This window comes from Haemaphysalis longicornis, unplaced genomic scaffold, assembly GCF_048455015.1.
Source record: "Haemaphysalis longicornis isolate Haplotype H1 unplaced genomic scaffold, Haemaphysalis longicornis Haplotype H1 scaffold_6, whole genome shotgun sequence".
NCBI classification, from domain to species: domain Eukaryota; kingdom Metazoa; phylum Arthropoda; class Arachnida; order Ixodida; family Ixodidae; genus Haemaphysalis; species Haemaphysalis longicornis.
Genome location: NW_027526407.1, coordinates 17,508,656 through 17,528,519, shown reverse-complemented (window position 1 = coordinate 17,528,519; position 19,864 = coordinate 17,508,656). Strand labels below are relative to the sequence as shown.

Below are 19,864 nucleotides of genomic sequence, written 5' to 3'. Positions count from 1 at the left end.
TGATCAGAGATGGGCGGCCAAAGTGTTACGGTATCTTTACATGGAAAGCGTGGACACACAATGGAGGAAAAGAACCAGAAGGCTCAGGACAAAGTATATGAAACCTGTATATGAAGGCAATAAAAAATGAAGTGAGAGAAACAGAAACAACGACCTGGAAAAAGGGGATGGATGCGAAGAAGTCCTTAGATATCTACAGAATCGGGAAGCAGGAGATCACAAGGGAAAATTTATTCGATAATACCAAAGGGAGTGCATTGCTTTTTTAATCTCGAGCGGGTTGCTTGCGGACAAAAACGCTTATCCGTGAGCCGGTACAGGAAGAACTATGCGCAGGCTGCGGAAATGAGCCAGAAACCATGCGACATATTGTAACGGAGTGCAAAAGTATCCGTCCAGTCCTCAGTGATGGAGCCATCCAGCTTCCGGAGGCCCTTGGCTTTAAGGTTAGCAGGAAAGTGAACTGGACAGCAGTAGAGGTTAGTAAAAGAAGGTTAGAATGTTGATGGGAAAGAGCAGAGAACAATCTGGGAAGACATGCGAACAAAGAAGTCAGACTAGCACAAAAATTGCGTAAAAGTATTTTCTTTTTATTTTGACATTATTTTTTATTTATTTTGTTTGTATTTTTTGGCGAGGTGATTGCACCATGGCGTTGCGACTAAGGCCGCTGTGCAACGCCACCCCGTTACAAAGGGAAGCCGCTAAGCATCATCATCACGTTCGCTGCGACGGCGGCAGAATACGAGGTACGAAAATACTCGTGCGCAGGACCCCATCAAGAAAGCCTTTTTGATAGCTATTCTACGTGCTATAGCAAATTGAGGTGCAATGAATGTCGTATTTTTTTAAGAACTACAATCATCGCAGTTTACAACCGACTGGACTCATTTTGACAGCCGAATATGGCCGGCTGGCTCTGACACTTATGAAGCGCACATCAGAGAATTCGGGGCTGGTAATTGGTAAAAACGCATTTTATTTTCGAAGTGCTGGTTACAGCCAGACAAAAACTGCTCACATTTGGTGAATTGCTCATGAAAATTACAAAGTCTCGAAGCTATCAACTTTCTTTGCTCAATGGGCCCTAATTGCCTTTCGCCGCTAGTTCTTTTTTCTGTGTGTGAACAAATTCAAGCATCTCTTTCTCGAATTGTCATCGGAAAAGCGTTTCCGACCTTCGATTCTGCTGTTACGTGAGGAAATTGAGCTGTAAGTGCTTCTTCCGTTCACGACAAGGCCAAAATATAGAGGACCAACACAAATTTGATAGTCATGGACGGCCGGGGAGAGTGGCAGACTTCTTCAGTATGTCAGATGCTTCGTAAATGCTTCCAATGTGTGGATATTATACGTGTAGCGGCTTTGACTTTACCCTGTGCAGTGCGACACAGGCTGTAAGCCACAGTGAAGGGGGAAACACTAAATCAACGTGTGGTTTCCCCCATGTTGCCGAAGGTAGGGTCAAGTTCTTGACAGAAAAGGAGCATGGGGTTCTGTAAAATCTGCACCCGTACAGGGGAGTCACCATCCTTAGCTTTTTTATTGCTGGGTGGGGCCGCAGGTGCGCTTCTCGCTTGACATTTCCTGCTCAGGGAAGTTCGGCTGGTACTTCAGAGGACTCGAAAATTGCGTGGGCAGATTTTTCGGGGGCAACCGAGGCCTGCCTATGTAAATTGAGACCACTTCTCCGTTCACGATATGTTAAATGTGCCGGGCGATGTCTCTTACGTCAAGGTGTAGCTCGCACATAGCGGTGTTTTCCTTGAGCCGCTTCTCAGTACGTGGTATTTCTCGTCGGCACTGCGCAATACAGGCGCACGTCCTTCGGAACGCCAAGCAACGACAGTTTCTTTTCGCAGGACTTGTACACAGTAGAGTGACCCGACGAAAAACTGTGGATCTACTTTTGCGGCACTAATGCACCATTAAACCTGCTACGGCACAGGAAACAAGCGCTGCTTCTCTCTGGGCAAAGCGGCAATCACATTGCAGACGATCCGCGCACGTCTTACCAGGCCACGTGTAAACGATCGCGCGCCCTCCCTTTCGCATCCCTATCGGCGGCTTCAAAGCGCCTCGTAGGCGCTGCATGCCGCTAATCACACTTTCCTATTCTAGACACTGTAGTATTACTGTTTCGGCAGCGCTTGATCAATCCATCTCGCAATCAAGGCCATGCTGTCTGGGCTGGCTGTGCGTGCCCTTCAGGGCAAGCGAGAGAATAAAGGAAATCGTTTATACGTAAAGCCAGATGGCAGGCAGCACAGATCTTGGTTTTATAAAAACGCGAACAGATGAGAAAGAAACAAAGCAAAAAAGAGGGCACTCTCAAATATTTGCTTTGCAAAAGTGGGACTACAATACATGGGTGATGCGGAATGTATTTTTTCAGTTGTGACAGAAATTGTGAACAGCCGGAGCTTCCAAGTAGACGTGTGATCATGCTATAGAATATTGTTACACAGAGGAATACGTGAAAATGGTGGGGTATTTCACACACGTATGTACAGGTAAGCGAGCACCATGTTGGCTCTAGCAACGAACCTCTTCTTCTTCGCAGCTGAGCCCTAGCACATGCCCGCAATGCTTGGGGGTATGTACTAACATTTAGTTCTTTGGCTGCTAATGCACTGTGACATAACCCCCGTTGCAAAAAGCGCCATTTTGCAAAAGCGGCACATACCCATTTGGGGGATTGGCCAAGATCGCGAGCTTTTTTGGGGCTAATGTGCCCAATTTATCAAACCAAGATTTAGAGAAAAAACTAAAAAAATGGCTCAAAAATGTAGCAAATAGTAGAAGAAAAGTGCACACTATGCGGGAATCTGAACAAAAAGGTATGCGTGATTTTCGAAGAAAATGCTCTTCTTTTATCAGCGCAGAGCTAAAAAAAACTCACGAAGTCGTCTCGTTTCACGTGCGGGCCGTCCCTTTGAAGTAGAAAAGGAGGTTGGCCAGCATGATCGTGCGGTCCCAATGGTTGTGGGCGCTGACCCGCTCGTAGAGGTTGCGCTAATCTTCGAAGTCGGCGTTGTCAGTGCCGGTGGAGAAACCAGGCTCGCGGGGCTGAGAAACCACGACCAGCGGAGTCGCCGACTCATTGGGCAGAGCCTTGGTGGCAGGATGAATATGACACCCGCTGCGGAGTAACGTGATGAAGGGTTACGAAGTCTCTAGGATTGGGCAGCCAAGACGAGAGGGAAGGGATATCGAGTAACCTGCACCAAGATGTTAAGAAGAGGAATACGCGAAAATGATGGGGTATTTCACAGGCGTAGGTTCAGGGAAGCGAGCCCAGGATTTATTTGGTTGGTTGGTTGGTTGTATCCGGAACAAGAATGACGCGTACCCACTCTGGGGGATTGGCCAAGTCTTATTGTGATTTCACTGCTGAAGAAGCTTAGTAATTAGTTTAAAACAAAAGGAAAATAGGGTACAGTGATGCTAACAATTTTGGAATCAAAAGAAACTCAATACTACTGTAACAACTGGTAATATTCTTCGTCTCAGCGGAGCCCTAGCCCATTCCCTCAGGTCTTGGGGTAATGTACTACGTTCCCGTTCTTTGGCTGCTGACACGCTGTAACAATATGAGCGTTTAGAGTATATAAAGGCCAATTTTGGGAGCGTGTCCAGATAATGTATTTCCGCATGATGATACAGCGATTCCTTTTACATTAACTGTGTGCCCCAAACACTCTTTTGATTATCACCGTGCCGGATCTCTGCCCATATTTTTTACACTCTTTTCTTCCAGAAACGTCTGGAGAGCACCTTTCTAGTGAGTACAAAACCAGCCTCTTTCTATTGTTAGTCCAACAGCTCGTTTGAATATGCTCTTTTTGACCATATAAGTGCCGGTTATTCACTGCGTGAAGGGTCGGGATGCCTTTCAACGCACAGCGACTTACACAAATAGGCACACCTATTTGTGTAAGGCACTTTAGCGGAATAAAATTGGGTTCTTTTGAACTAGTCACACTAACGCTCATCACCAAATCTCTATAACTCCACCTTGAGTGTTTTTATTGTCACTTTCAACGTTTGATAATAAAAGAAAAATTTAAAAAACATTTGGGGTATCATCACATGGCTGGCTAGTGTCGGGACAAATGGTCAGGCATACCGCATAACTCAGCAAACGGTAGCTCTTGGAAAACGGAACAGGCACGAAATAATATACTGGATTACAGAATGCATTTTTGGGGACAATTGATTGATTGGCTGTTTATTGGAGGAGGTCATAAGTCCATGAATGGGATGAGGGAGAGTAGGAAAAAGGAAAAAAAGTATGAAAAGAAGTCATCGAAAACATATTTGCACTTCTTGACCCATTAGAAAGTCAGTTCGCACTTGTCACAGAATCACTAACCCATACAGGGCTGAGTCGATCACGAATCAAACAGCTTTATAGAGACCATTCTGGACACAGAATTCTACAATTGATTCTTATGAAAGGGGATTAGCGTGCATTTGACGAATGTTCCGAAAGTCCTTGTGAAAAGGCAGAACACATACAGATAAGGTGATAAAGATTAGAGACTAGTGATTGCCCACAAAATATGCACTTTGGAGTATATAATGTTCGAGGATAGGTCCACTTAAAAAGAATGTCGGGAGTATATGCAGAGTTTGCGTAGATCTTGTTTGCAAGAACTTCTCCTTTTCTGGGGAGACGTATTAGAGCATTGAGGAAACCCACAGGGGAGGATTCCTGGAGGCTCTGACGACTGAGGATCTTTGATTTGCGGTATTTTTCAGGCCACGTCGCGTCGTGTGGGGGTGGGGCCAAGGAAACCACGGGAGCATGTGAGAGACTCTCCCAGGTAGCCATGTGGGCTAAGTGGTTCCCTGTGTCACCCTTGGTGTGCGCCGGGGTCTGGGGACAAGGAAAAGCGCAGAATATTAATCAAACTACATCGCTATCCTGTCACATAAAACGCTTCATGGCCGCAGAAAAGTTGTGTATGGATTTCTCATCTGCCGCTATAGCATTCCAAATAACAGCACCATAAAATTCTATTTGCCGACGACGATAGTGTCTTCTTGTACACTAGGTTTGCATCTGCGACTCTATTTGGACGACGGCGTTGTCGTCGTTACCGAACGAAGGGAGAATCAAAGAAAACAGAAAGCTAAGGTAAGAGTGCGGTGAAAGGGTGAGAGGGTGGGCAGCATGCCAAGGCAGTGCGAGTCGCTGCTCAGCGACGACACACGAAGAAAAGGTGAGGGGGGAAGCAGTGAGACATGGTGAGCGGTGCCGACGCGCAGCGAGATGACGTCGTAGGAAACCCTGCCGCAGTGGGCTCTACGATGAAGGGTTCACTGCCTGGAATGCCGTCTGTGGTCCCTTTTTGAGACGCAGAATGGTGTCAGTGCCAGAGACGCAGGTCCCGCCGTCGACGATGATGCTTACCATCGCTGATATTTGCGTGGGTGGTTCAAATCTAATGGATAACGATCTGCTCGTGAGCGGCGTCGCGTTAGGAGATAATGGCAAAGTAGCGCATGCCGCGGTGCGTTCGCTGATCACGCGGTCACTTCCTAAGACGCCGCAGCTCTACGCCATGGCCAAGAAGGCTTCATATCGCGCTGCGCAAAGGTTTTTCATTAGAGAGTATAGTCCCAGAAAGCCATTTTTATGTCTGTGTATTGATCACTCCGTGGTATTTCGAAAAGCTGAAACATAAAAGTATTGTTAGTATTTTTATGCTATCTCATTTATAAAAGCTTATGGTCTTTCTTGATGCATCTCTCTCTCTCTCTCTCTCTCTAGATTAAGCCACTCGATCAAAAGAAAAAACCAAATTCGAAGGAGACATTTTTGTATTCACAATGCATTTCCAAAATGCCAAACCTTGTAGCACACTTTATGCTTTCCAACCCTGTTCTGCAAAAAAAAGGGAGGCGTCATAGGCAAAACATAAATGTATGTTATAGAAGCAGTGTAATACTAATTAAAACTGGCGTCATTGAAATTATCGAAAGCAAAAAAGAGATTAAAGTAAATTGTAGCTAGAAATTACAAACATGGCGTAGTCTAGAACATTGAGGTCGTGGCTCAAATGGCAATCCAAAGAAATAAATAACGTGAAAACGTCAGGAGGAGCTAAGCAAGCAGTGTGTATGCGCATCCTTGGCAACTGGGAGTTTTTGCCCACGGAGACGAAACCGTTGGGGGTTAGAAGTATACAGCTTCGTTTTCAAAGTCTCTTGTCTTTGAAGCACGCATCACTACAGCGCGAGGCGTCAACAAGCGTCCCGGTGTTTTTCTCTTCCGCGTTACGCGCGCTCTAGCGCGAGGCGTAAGCGAGTGTCGCAGTGTTTTACTAGAGTGACTATATCAGAGGACAATTCCGACGACGAGGACAAGAGGAGAAGCCAATAGCCCAAGCCCCTAAGGGCCTTCGCCCCTAAAAATTCCCTACACAAGACCTCCGCGAGCACGTGGAAATTGAATTGCGTATTAGAACGTCTTTGTGTTTTCTATGGGAGAACCAACGAAAGAGAGAAAATGATTGAGAGTTGCCGCAGTAGGAGGGTAGTCCATTACCTGGCAGGGGCGTGTTAAATTCATAGAGATAAACACCGAGACGTACCTCTGAACCGCAGCGATGGCTCAGAGGTACAGCCATCGCTTCGTATGCACGAGGTCACAGCTTCTAATCCGCGTACCGCCGGATACCCACCTGTTTCTTTAATGATTACAGGCGTCCCTTGTCGAGTGCGGACTCTTGAAAGGGGAATCCACGCTTGGAAAGATGCCTTTATCCTCGCGAGGGGCCCCTGACCATTGTTCATCTGGCGGGGCCCCCAGCCATCATGCAGCGTTGCGCAATTTCCGGGGGTGAAAGAGTCTTGCGGCATGCCCTGCCCCAGGCGGTTGTGAGTTGAGCGTCCACCGTGGCTGTGGAAGGCACCATGAGCATTCGTATGTCTTGGTGGTGCCGGACACATACCGGTGAAATAGCTACAAGTGACTCCCCGGCCTGGCGCTCGGCCCTTGTGTGGGACTACAACCCTGGGGAAGTTCACGCCGCTTGCACGGGAAGTGGCCCCTATGGAAAAGGGTGGCTGCAAAAACGCAGAAACTTTTTGGTTTTTTTTATTGTTTTCTCTTTTGATCTAGCGGCGTAATCTAGAGAGAGAGAGAGAGACAGGCATAAAGCAGGACCACAAGTTTTTATCGTTGAGATAGCATCAAAAACACTAGCAAACACGTCTGTGTCTCGGTTTTTCAAGATATCACGGCGAGTTCAAAACACAGAGATGAAAATGGCTTCCGGTTACTATACTCCCTAATATGAAATCTTTGCGCAGCGCCATATGCAGTCTTCTTGGCACTGACTGCGGTGCGAGCAGACGCGCGGGCGTTTTTTTGCTTGTGTACGCAATACAGTACTCAGTCAATAAACTAGGAAGGACTGAAACATGTATGTTTGTATTTACGAGCCCGAAAAAGGAGAAGTCGATCTGTAGGCGTAAATGTCTCACGGCCGTAGCCGCAGACTGCAATGCGTTCAAGTGTGGGTAGGGGTCGGGGATGGCAGCGCTCAAATAAATATTCAGAAGAAAATAAATCGAAATGATAAAAAGTACCTGCCAAACGAAGCTTCTTTTCTTTCCGTCTTCTTCTTAGGCCAACCACGACTGTCTCTGTTACCGTTCTCGTGTTGATCTAGATGATTGTGCTGTGGAACAAATGCAAGGTTTACCTCATCGGCCAACTCTTCCATTATAACTGCTTCAGGGCAAGACCAGAGACCCCACAAAAACGGTGCTGATAGTTTACCTTTCAAATGTATTGGAATCGCCTTTTTGACCACTTTTACCAAGATGAAATACGCGTAATCCAAGCGACATAATTAAAATGATTAGGCAACAATTGCTGCTGCATAACCTCAATGGTCTTCTTTACATACGGGTTACGCACTTCCATTTTATAGACTGTAAACAACTGTATATGTGTGATCATTGTAATACAGGATGAACGCTAAATCTACAAACCAGCCGGTTTCTGTCGGCTTGATGTATATGTTAACTTAAAAAAAAGAAACCTAAGCATACGTAGTACACTTTCTAGTGAAACCCAGTGCTCGATGGAATTCCTTCTCTTCTGGTAAAACCGCGTTAGAAAGAAAAAAACTTAAACAGAAATAAAGCGAGTGGTTCGTGAGACGCTTGTTGCGGAGTGACCACGTCACTGCGGTTGAGCCGGCAGTGAACGGATTTGTAAGGCCTCTTGAAGGAATGTCTCTTTATTGGCGATGACTGCCTGATTTTTGCAATGACTATGATATTAGTACACGCTCTGCTGGGTACGATTTGCGGATGCATGAGTGAACGGTCCCTTCCTCTTCTTCGTTGCCTTCTCGTCTCCAACATCCCCTGGGGCTTCACGTGTGGTGGAATGCAGTTGCAGAAGACGAAGTTTCTTATACTGGCCCGTTAATGACCTTGCCTCCTGGTAACCGCACTGAACAGGCTCGAAGCAATCCGTGAGTGCCTGGGTACACTTCATGAACCCGGGATAGTGGCCAGAATAACTTCGGCGTATTAGGAATTTCCACTAGTACAATGTCGCCGAATTTTCAATTCGTTGATCGATGTGTGGGCGAGCGATGTGCAGATGGTAATTGCAAGAAATATTCATGTTTCAATTGTTTCCAAAAATTTTCCACCACTTTTTGTTGATTTTGAAAGCGCCGGGCATAGTAATTTTTATCCTGTCTGCTCATGTCGTTTGACTCCGTCATGACTTCATGTAACGTAGATAGTTGCTGACCAACTGGAAAGTGTGCCGGCGGGATGGCTACAGGATCTCTTGCGTCATTCTCACTGTATGTCAGCGGCCGCAAATTAGGTACTACTTTAATCTGAGTCAGAATACTTGAAAGTTCTTCCGAGCACAGGCAGCTTCGTCCTAAAACTTTGCACAGCGCTGTTGTCACAATTCCTATTACCGTTCCCACCAGCCTCACCACAATAGAGCGTTTCAACTATGAACGTCCAACTAATTCTCTGATTTGCTATGATATCCTGGAACTTGTCTTGTTTTTATCACGTTCAACATCATTTGTATCTCCCGAAACGTTCTCTTGAAGGTTAGTGCATTATTGGAATAAATTGTACTTGGGAGTCCCCTTCTCGCAATCAAGTGCAGGAAAGGCAACACGAATGCAGGTGAGGACATATCCTACACCATTTCTAAGTGCAATGCTCTCGTTACGGCAAACGTGAGAAGTACGATGTACACTTTTCTATCGGAGCCCTATGATCGCCTCGTATACAACAGTCCGGCGAAATCAAGTCCTGTAGTGTCAAATGGTATCGTCTTCTCTACCATGCAGGTGAGAATTGGTGGACACGGCGTCACGATGGAATAAATGTGAAACCGGGCGTATAGCCCGTATTGATTGATTAGTTTCTTTCGCTTGTCGGGCTCTTGGGACACCAAATAGCTCTCATACGTTGTTTATCATTGCCGTCAATCCTCCGTGCATCACTCGACGATGGCCACCCGCAAACACTAGTTCGGTAAAGCAATGTCCACTTGAGAAGAGTACTGGATGCTTCACGTCCCACTGTCGGCGAGTTTTTGTAGCCTTCCTACAATGCATTGAATACCATCCTCTCCAAAAAACTGGTGTACCCTACCCTTGGTATTCTCACCAAAGGCGAACCTTTAACTTCTTGCAGCCAACTCCTTTCTGCGGGAAACGATTCCGCTTGTACTTGGTGGATCCAGTATCTCTCGGCTGCCAATATTTCTTCTGTAGAGAGGACTCCAGCTTGCTTCCTCTGGCATTTAATGTTGGAGACAAACTCGTAATACCCATGCGGTAACTGGGAGAACTTTGCGCTGCGAGCCAAACATGGCGGGGTTCATAAGTCTGGCTAAATGAGGTGTTCTTTCGTAGCGCGAAGCGTTGTTGGGGTGCCGGCTTTCACGCATACCATTTCGTGACTTTTGGGTTGTAGTAGTATGACTTTTAGACATTCTCATGAGTTTTTGCTCAGACAAGCTGGTATCTGCCACCAGTTCACGTCAGTAGCCAGTGCACCTAAGGAGACCCCTCGCTTCAATACATCTCCAGGGTTGATTTCTCCTGGTTAATGTCGCCACATATAGCTTCATGTGCTGGACAAGATTTCATTGACACTGCTCTTTACAAAGACGTCTACGGTCGAAGTTGCTCAATGTAACAAGCCAAGCACTATGGTTATGTCCGTCCATATGAAATGTTGCGCTCTTGTCATTAGATTGCTCCAGGTACATGCTATATGCTTTAAAAACCTGTTTCCTCTCAATGCGCCAATTAGATCTTGTCGTGGCAACGATAGAACGTTGAGAGGGGTTATTCTTGACTTAGCTGCTTTTAGAGCGCTAGTTACTTTTCCATCTCAATCTTCTACCCGCAGGTGCGCACAAGCTCCGCAAGCTTTCAGGATTGCATCGACGAAAACGTGTAACAGCTTGTCACGTGGTTCTGCAACTCTCAGCTTGATATTTCGGGAAACTTAGATTTTGGGCATATGCATCAAATCGTTACTCCAATCACGCCACACATCTCCAACATCAACAAGAATCTCTTCAACCCAGTCCACCTTCATAACCCATAACTGTTGAAACATTAGTTTTCCTCGGACTACATACGGCGCGTTAAACTCTAATGCATCTTAGACCCGCGATACCCTCTGGAGCACAAATCGCTTGGTTTTCTTGGCCATCTCCAAGAAAGTGAAAATATTCTCAGGGTTGTTAATGAAGGTGTCTGTTTCATTTGACCAACCCAGTCCAAGAACGTTCGACTGGGATCCAGCTATCTGAATGCTTAAGGAGGCACGAGCTTTGTTAGGTTCAAAAGCCTTCTCTTCTTGTCTGACGCGGGTACTCCATTTCCGTAAAGGCCTCCCAGCGTTGTTCATCAGCTCTCTTGTGCACTTGTGCACGGCCTTTGTGTGCAGAAATTTTATCAGATATTTTTGGTCGACCAAATTGTCTATTATGAAATGCATTAGGTTTGTAACAGGCCACTGTCCATTTCACTTAGAACGCTTTTGCTTTAAGTATTTGTTGTATTAAGGAATACATTTCAGAGCCTAACATGCCAAAAATATTTCACAGTTTCAATACATTTTTATCCGAGGTTTTGCACCACCCATAATCCCCAATCTGCTGACAGACACTTATTTAGTATATAAAGATCATGTCAGACCTTATTATCCAAACTACAAACTTTAATTTAGGTCAGTAGCAGGAATTACACCTGTATTTTAAAGGCCTTGGAGAGTAACTAACGTTAAGAGCACTGTTCTAAAATGAGGTAATTCTCGCTTTGACCGCTGTTCAAAAGTGTCGCGAGATACCCCACCAATGGAAGAACCAAGATACATGCACTGTTTTGAATTACACGTATTTTATTTAAAAACCTACAATTACCCACATGCCAGTGTTTGTGGTCATTTCAGTGCGCCACACCCACGTATCACATACAGAAGAATCCGACGCCAAAAACGTTCATCTAGAACCTCACAGAAAATGACATTTTAGGTTGTGCGTTGGGTTCAAAATTGAAAAAACAAATTACTGTAAAAGGAAGTAGCAGATTGACTTCGCTTTGTTTACGACACACGAGCTCTTCTTTACCCAGTTGGAGTTTTCTCCCTGCAGTTTTTGAAAACATCAAAACGCTACACCTCCCCAATGTAGAAATCATGTGCGCACAAGGGCTGTACTGGTAGGGAAACTTGAAAACGTTTTGCTAGATGGCTCATTAAACTCCTCGCCGTCATCTGAACTAGTTGCAAATGTGTTCAGGTTCGAAGATTTCTGAAAATTTCGGCAGCTGAATTTGCGAACTCAACATTGCCATCCGCAGGCGCTTCTTCCTTTCGAATACATTAATAATGATGCCTAAGCGGCCCACGATGCCGTTTTGGGTTCTCTTCCCTTCTTGGCACATTTGCTGAGGCCATTTATTTGCAGCAAAACAAAGAGGCTTCTAACCTTTCTTGACAATTTGGAGCGCTATTTCTACCTCGCTTCCTCGCTAGGTGTGCCCGTACGCGTATCATCGCCACCTCCACTGGCACCGTATTCACCAACTACGTCTGTGTTTCTCAGGTTGCAGGTGCGCCACCGTCAATATTAGCAGCCGTAAGAGTTGCTAGATTTCATATGCTTGCCGCTAGACTTGTAGTTGCATTTGAATAGTTCTTATATTCAGCGGCAGCAGGCGAAGTGCTCGTGGCGTATCGCTGCCGCCAGTCGTTTTATCGCCCAATATGGAATAGACGTCAGGCGCAGCCTGATGGGTTTACGACTGCCTTCAATGATGCGTTGGAAATGAGGTCTGCTTAGAAGATTCTGGACTGGCAAATCAGCATACTTGAGCGCCGCCGACAAAGAATCGATGGCGGCATCGGTACCTAGGCCTTGGTAAAGGCTTGCTCTAATGGGCCCATTATTTATTCCGGTAAGGCTGGCCGTCTCGTGGCACGTTTGTGACACTAGAAATTCAGATGAAGCCGTCGCGATTAGGCGCTTGCCGTCTTCATAGACGGGATGATCCTTTCTCCCGAAATTACTCAATAGGGAAGCTTGGAATGCAAGCTGCACTTGTTTTTTTTTCTTCGCACATGAAACACTGCACGTTTCTATCGGCGGTTCTTTGCAGAATGACCTGTTCCTTTGCACTTGAAACGCAGCGCGAAGTCACGTTCTTGCTAGCTGCTTTTCTGTTAACTGTTCTCGTGAGTGCTACTCACACACGCATCGTCGGGACAAAAAAGAAGGGATTTGGTTTGCTGCTTATTATTTCAACATTCAGAACTGAGACCAACTGCAAAAAAAGGTTTCCAACCATTGTATCTGTGATGATTAATACGGCACGCGGGCCTTCCGCTAGAAGGCAATTTTTAACAGCAAAGCGGTGTAGGTCAAGTTTTGTCCGTCTATCGCACCAAAACCCTCTAAGCTAGGACACCCAAAGGTCTTAGGGGAAGGGGGGTAGCAGGGGCGGGATAAAATAGCATAGTAAGTCAACTGCAAATATCAACGCTTCCTGTGGACAGAATTCAAGGTGGGCCCATCGTGTTATGAAACCAGCACGTATCCGTTTGATATCTCATCGCTTTCCGGGTGACAGATTTTCTTTTTGGGTACGTTCCACGGGTGTTGGCTATGGCATTGGCCATGGGTTCAAGCGCGTATAACGCGTCAACTTTGGCAAAGATGTGAAATCTGCATAAGAGATTATTCCGGCCTGGCAATGATGTACAACATTCCGCATCGATGTTAGAAATGAATATGAGGGGCAACAGCGGTGTCTCTGGTCAAGGAAGAGGCCCCGTAAGCTCTGCTTTTCGTCCACGCTTACGACACTAGTGCAAACTGCGCATAATGTTTCTCAGGATTTTCCTTCCACTCACACTAAAGAATAAGGTTTGCCAAGATCTCCTTAAAGAGGCTCATCTTTTTTCAAGCATTGCCTTTTGTAATATTCAAATGTAACAATGGACACAACAGCAGCATCAGTATGTGTTAGAGAATATTAGCTTAAGAGATCTTTCAAATTTCTAGGCGTGTCAGACTGTTCATATTCATCCTTATGCTGGCTGGGATGGAGTTGGTATTGTAAACCTATGTTGCCTAAGCACGAAACTGCCATCAAAATTTTTGTATTTCGAAATTTGCTTGGACAAATACCTATCTGCGTTTAGACATCCTATTTGTAGCTACACGCGTGGGCATAGCTCTCTTGGATAACCTTGATCTCGGCTTTTGGTTTCTCCGGTGTTCACATCACAAACGGCTCGAGGCAGTGGTACAAGCTGACTTTGCTAACTAGAGCATTGTCAGTTAGAGGACGTTATTTACGCTTTTGTAAAAAAATTAGAAATACACACTGAGAACCACTAGTTGCATTTATGTTAGACCATCAAGGTCTCTGCGCGCAGAGGGCTCTTCGTAAATGGTGGGGAAAACCTTGTTTTTCAATTTTTCGAAGCCTTATTAGTGTGGACGGCCGGGATCAGGGTCATTTATTTTAAAGTACTCTATAAAGGCTCCATCTCGGTCGTTTTTATAACTGCTGAAGCAACCGTCAGATGGTTTACTATTTACAACAGCCATCACTAGCTCATATGTGAACGTGAGCAACGTTCGTTAAAACTTTTGGTTCAATTGTATAGTACTTGCAGAGTAGACCTGCTGTGAGCAGCGGAATCATGACAGCTTGCTACAGGCTGTTGAACTGACCAGTCCCGTGTCGCTACTCATCGCCATTGTGTAACCTGCATACACAACCATCTTCTTCATTACCCAGTCGTGCGCCCTCACAATGAACGTTTTCTCAACGGCTTCTCTGCGAGGTTACGTCCTCTTACGACGTGTCTTTAAAGTCTCCCGCCTCCAAGCCTCGAAGTACTAATATTAATTAAGCCAATGAGCTGGCTAAAGTCCTAGCCACGTTTTCTTGGAAGGTTTCGTTGCCTGGTTGGCTTTGCCTTGACTCGGTCCTGCTTGGGTGCAGCTGGATCCCCTTTTTTTTCCGCCGGGTCGATTTGCTGGCAGAATCTCTGGATGTCGGGTGAATTGTTGCGGTGTATGAAGTCAAACGACGCCGAAGTGTAACACACCAAACAAAAGGAAGTCATTTTTATTTTAGGAGCTCCCGAAGTGGTGACTGCTGCAGTCCCTTCAATGTTAAAAGAGCAAAAGGCAAATTACAAAGAAAGAAGAGAAGCACACCAGGCGCGCTTCTCCTGCTTTTTACGTTCTGCGTGCTGCAGTTCACTGTTGTTGCGGATCTGTTAGTGTTTCCGCTGATGTCGTCCCTTGGCACTGAGGTGGACTAAATATTAGTGGGGTAGGACGAGGAAAGAAACATTATGTTGTGAATTATACGTAGCTTGAGACGGAGAGAACAGCGCAGTGGGCTGCTGCGCGTGCGAAATTAGATAATCAAGTTGGGTTCATTCCCCTGAACGCTCTCTCCCTCTGTGTTAAGGTACACGCTAATCACAAAAAACAATGGCGCTGAAATACACGCCACCACACTCACACAGAGAGGGCACGTTTCCCGCTCGCACACGGGGGCATCGTGTTTACTAAGGTGAAACAATTTCTAGGAGGTTGAAGCGCTCCAGACCACTCAGGTTGAAACGTGAGGCAGCAGAGATAAGGAACCAAGTGGTATATGGACGTTTTGCGTCGCGTTGAACAGTGGCATCTGGGGCATGCCACAAAGGAATTCCTCCACGCGCCGCACACCGCCAAGAATGCAGGAACGCTTATCCTGACGCGAAAAAGGAGGCTCAACGTTTCGCTTTGTGAACACCCTTATTCAGGTTTCCCAGTATATATGGCGGCGTTCGCTGGGGTGTGCTTGGGTGCCCGTGAAGTCGGCGAGAGCGGTTTGTGCCCAGATGTAGCATCGTTCGCCGCAGCCTCGTTGTGAATATTGCAGTGTCGCTTCCCGTCGATGAGAGTGGCCACTCGGATGACAGAAGGTTTGGGTTATATATTCCGAGAAAATTTAGGACGGATTTCACAACAAAGTACGCCGATCGTAACACTGTTCATATACACCAGTTTTCTAAAATACTAGGCTTACAAACGCGACGAATTTATGCTCCGCAAGCAATATTTATAACCCTTCCTGATGAACTACACAGTCGGTATACTATGGGTGCTAGCGAAGCAACATAACTGAGCTGCCTGCCCGTTGTCTAGTTTTATTTAATCACCTTCTTTTGCCCTTCCTTGAAAATTCGCAGTCCCTTTTCTGGCTCCATGATGTGTTATTCTTTCGTATTGAGAGTTTCGTTTATTTTGTTCCGAGACATTTGTTCTGCTCTGTAATTCTAGTTTGATTTTGTGGCTGTTGTAAAAGCTAGGGGAAGTACTGAAAATTCTCCCTTAAGTTTCTGAATTGCTGTCAGTGACTAGCCGCTTTGTTGCGCTCAATAATGCATTTTTCTGCCATAGCTCTGCTTTTAGCGTAAACCGTGGTTGGCGCGTACGTATTCAAATCACTGGTAGCGACAATCAGAGACACTTATAAACACCCTCGAAGAAGGTATCACTAATATAATGTAGCATTTGCACTATTATCATGGGAACATAAAGCAAGCCTGAAGAGTTTAAAACATACTTTTTTCTGCGAAAGTTACGGAGCAACGAATGCTAGGGCTGAACTAATCAGAAGGCCTCAGCTAATTTCTGCCTAAATGGCTTTTAGAGCCGGCAACATTTCAGCACAGGTTGAGTATAGGGAATAAAAGACTTTGCCCTTATATCATTATGTCGTATATGGTGTGGTAATATACATTCGTGCTTTGTTGATATTTTACCCAAAAGTTTACGACGCCTAAATTTTTCACATTGAGTTATATTTTTTAAATTTTTTAGGAAATGGCGGCAAAACTGTGCTTATTTCACAAATTTTACAATGCAGATATAATCGCTCCAGTGAAAACTGTTTGCTGACCGCGGAGTGGATTACTTTTAAAATTCTTCATTTGTTACGGTCAGTTTTACCATGTACCCGGGGCCAACCAAAATGCTTATGAATATTTATTGCACGTCTGCATTTATCTTCCCGCAGTGCCTGACCAACAAAGCTTTTGAGCTTTTGGACTCCGAAAAAAGGAAATCATTGGCGTGCCAACTCTTAAAAATCCTCCGCGAACCCATTGGAGACCAATCATGGCAGTATCTGATAAATATTCGCACTCACATCGACGCCCTTTGTAAGTTTCATACATCCTACTCCATAGACGTGCACTGTAAAGAGAAGTACCCCAATTCCAAATGAACACATTCAGAACAATTGCGGAAAAAATGTCTATTTTGGTGTGGCTATTCCATAGAAGAGGCATTTTGACCACCAATAATATTAATCAGCTGTAGTGTGTTCAAACAAATGTAGCTCTCCAAATTTCAGCTCTACTACTATGCTGAAAGACTCAAAGACGCCACTTATAATTTTTGCGTCTATCAGTCCCTATAGTTTTTGAGTCAACGAGGCTGTTTGTTTACTTTGGCAGACGCGAATGAAAGGCTTCTTCCAGAGAATATTTTTTCGCGCTTTTACGGTTTACCGCTCTTGGCACGATCGTTGTATTCGAACAAAATCTTAAATGCTTCACATAATTTCGGCGAAATATACACCTATGGTTCAGGAGAAACGTGATTGTGCTTTCATTTCTTCGGAGCCTGCAGTGTTTATAATAGTGGAGCATTTATTCGTTACGATATGTTCATTGCTTATGTATTACGTGTTGTTGGCGCTATATGCTAACACTAATACGTAAATATATACAACATTCAGCCGAATAATAACGCACTATTTTGATGTGTCTAACATGCGCAAAATTTATGCGTGCGCGCTCTTCGAAACATTGTAGCAACTAGGTTGATGATTCTTGTCCGGCATTATGCTTCATAATGCGCAATATGTACATTTATGTTCATGTGTACTTTAGTTTCTCATAATTTGTTATAGAAAGCACAGGTTTCATTTGCTTCCATCATACCAACAGCAGCCCCATTATTAGAGTCTTAACAATGTGTCATTACAGCCAAGAAGCGGAAATCAGAGAGGAAGGTTCGGGAATATTTAGAGGAAATTAGCACTGTCTTTTAGATTGTGCAAAGCGGCAACATATCACAAAGTCCTAGACATTCAATACTCTAACCACGTGTGGTAGTTTCACACTGGTTACGGCTTACATCATCGTATCTGTAAAAAATCAAATATAATAAATGAAGCACATTAACAACAATGCTGCACTAAACTGCTTATGTTTGTGTATACACATGAGAAAAAATGTCACCTACCCTTTCTCATTTCCCAGAATTATGTGTCTGGCTTTGTTGTTCCGAATAGTTCCTTTCCGTACACCAGTTTCCGCACAGTGCTAAACTATGCAACCAAGTATTTATTTCTTACAAAATAACCAGTTTTGCACCCCGCCCCTGTACAAAGAGGATATTTGCACACCATATAAGCTCGAAACGTACAGTACACAACGTGTATGATAAAAGCCACTTTCTTGAGTATTCTAATCACTGTGCCACACGTACACGAAAAATGACAATAAGTATTTAGGTTCTACTATATCGAATGACATCATTTTGGTGGTTCCTGCTGCACGCGAAAATGCCAAGGCAATAGATGTATTAGGCATGATGGTGATAACGACCAAAAAGAGAAATCAATCACATTTTAAAGTTTTACCATAGAGAAAAACGTATCACAAGGGTTACAAGGGTTTTTCTTCTAAACGGAAACCTTAAGAGAACTAGTCCTTTGTAACAAAAAGGTATGAGCCGTTTTTAAGAGATGCTTCTAACAGCTGCCGTCGCCTACCAGCGGAATATAAATTCAAAAAACTGAAACCGACGAGTAAAACACTTTTTTCTTTTGCCGCAGTTTTAAATCATTTAGTCTTCTTCAGAAACTTGCAACAAAAAAAGCTCAAGAATAATGTTGTTTCAAAGTTCAGCTGTGTTTCCACGTCAACATCCCGCTGCTGAAAGTTTCGTTGGCTTCATTTCGTGCTCATTGCGTTCGAGAGAAGGCAGATTTAGGGCGTGGTTGAGGGCGAAGGAGTTGTGCGGAACTTTTTAAAATAAAACTAAAATTCTAGCGAATATCAATAGATGTTTGCGTGTAGCAGCGAATACTTGCCAATAAAACTTCATGCACTGAGCCCCTAATGGCCATTTGTGTGTCCGCGTGGCACTGGTATATCACGCTCCGGTATGAGTATTATATCAGGTAACCTGGTCGAGTAAAAGTGTTTGTCAAAGCTCGCTTGCACTATCTGTAACATAAGACCGGACAGATCATGCACAGCTTCCTAAAACATTTTCTACTTCTATCTGTATCTAGAGTTACCGGGTAGGAGGTAGGAGGCGCACAGGATTCATTATAGCGTAGCCGTAAAAATATTTGGTGGTTACTATTTAAAGCTTTCCCCTATTTATTTATTCATTTATTTATTTATTATACCCCCAGGGCCCGAAGGCAGTACAGAGTAATACACAAATACGGTAATACACAAATACGGCCAGTGAAATTAGAGGCAATATAAAGCACAAAACATTTCCTAATTTTGCAATGTTAGCTAGGTAACAAAGCAAATGAGTACAGTAAACAGTATTTAGAGGCAGGTAAGTACAAAAACTTTCCTAATATACAATGTTGATAACAATTTATGTTATCAAATTCAATAATTCGGGACCACAAAGAACATATGTTCTAGTAACCCTTTGTTTCGCGTCTTTTATGTGCGCTTGAGTGATGAATTTTTCCTAAGCAATAAAAAATTTCATGTTTACACATGTATTTAAATGCTACTTTTACAGGCCCTGAATGGCGATTTCCGTCTATACAAGTACCTATCACCAAGCCGGAGGCACTTCTGGAAAATTAGGATTTTGTTTTGAAACCAATTGCATTGCAATGGTTTTGAGAGCAATACAATAAAATCTTTATCAAATGTATCTTGCACCTCCGTTCTTTTTGTTGAAAAAACCCTGTCCAACAATTCACTTTATAACACCACAGCTTGTATCACTTAACTGTTTATTTTTGGGACGTTACTAGCCCTTGCTTGCAATTACGTTTTTTTCTCTGCGGCCTACTGCCTGCCCAATCAATAAATGGTGCATCTGTCTGCTGGTTCTATGTGTTTTCTCCACTGTATGTGCGTAAAACCTACGCTGCTGCTAGAATTCAGATACGTGTGCTGGCCAACGATTTCCTGGTATTTTCTTCACCCTATGTATCGTGTTTTACTTTGCCGTGTTAGGTAGAGATAACAGATGGTTTATGTACAATGGGAA

The 19,864-nt window shown here is 44.4% G+C and overlaps 1 protein-coding gene across 1 annotated transcript in view; it reads left to right on the top strand.

Annotated features, from left to right (window-relative positions):
* LOC144141416 (uncharacterized) overlaps positions 1–19,522 on the top strand; it is an 88,728-nt gene extending 69,206 nt beyond the window's left edge. The window contains exons 11-13 of the mRNA XM_077672984.1: positions 3,761–3,784; positions 16,617–16,761; positions 19,385–19,522. Of these exons, the coding sequence (XP_077529110.1) occupies positions 3,761–3,784; positions 16,617–16,761; positions 19,385–19,452 (237 nt within the window). The 3' untranslated portion in view covers positions 19,453–19,522. The remainder of the gene's footprint in view (positions 1–3,760; positions 3,785–16,616; positions 16,762–19,384) is intronic.
* Positions 19,523–19,864: the final 342 nt, after the last annotated feature.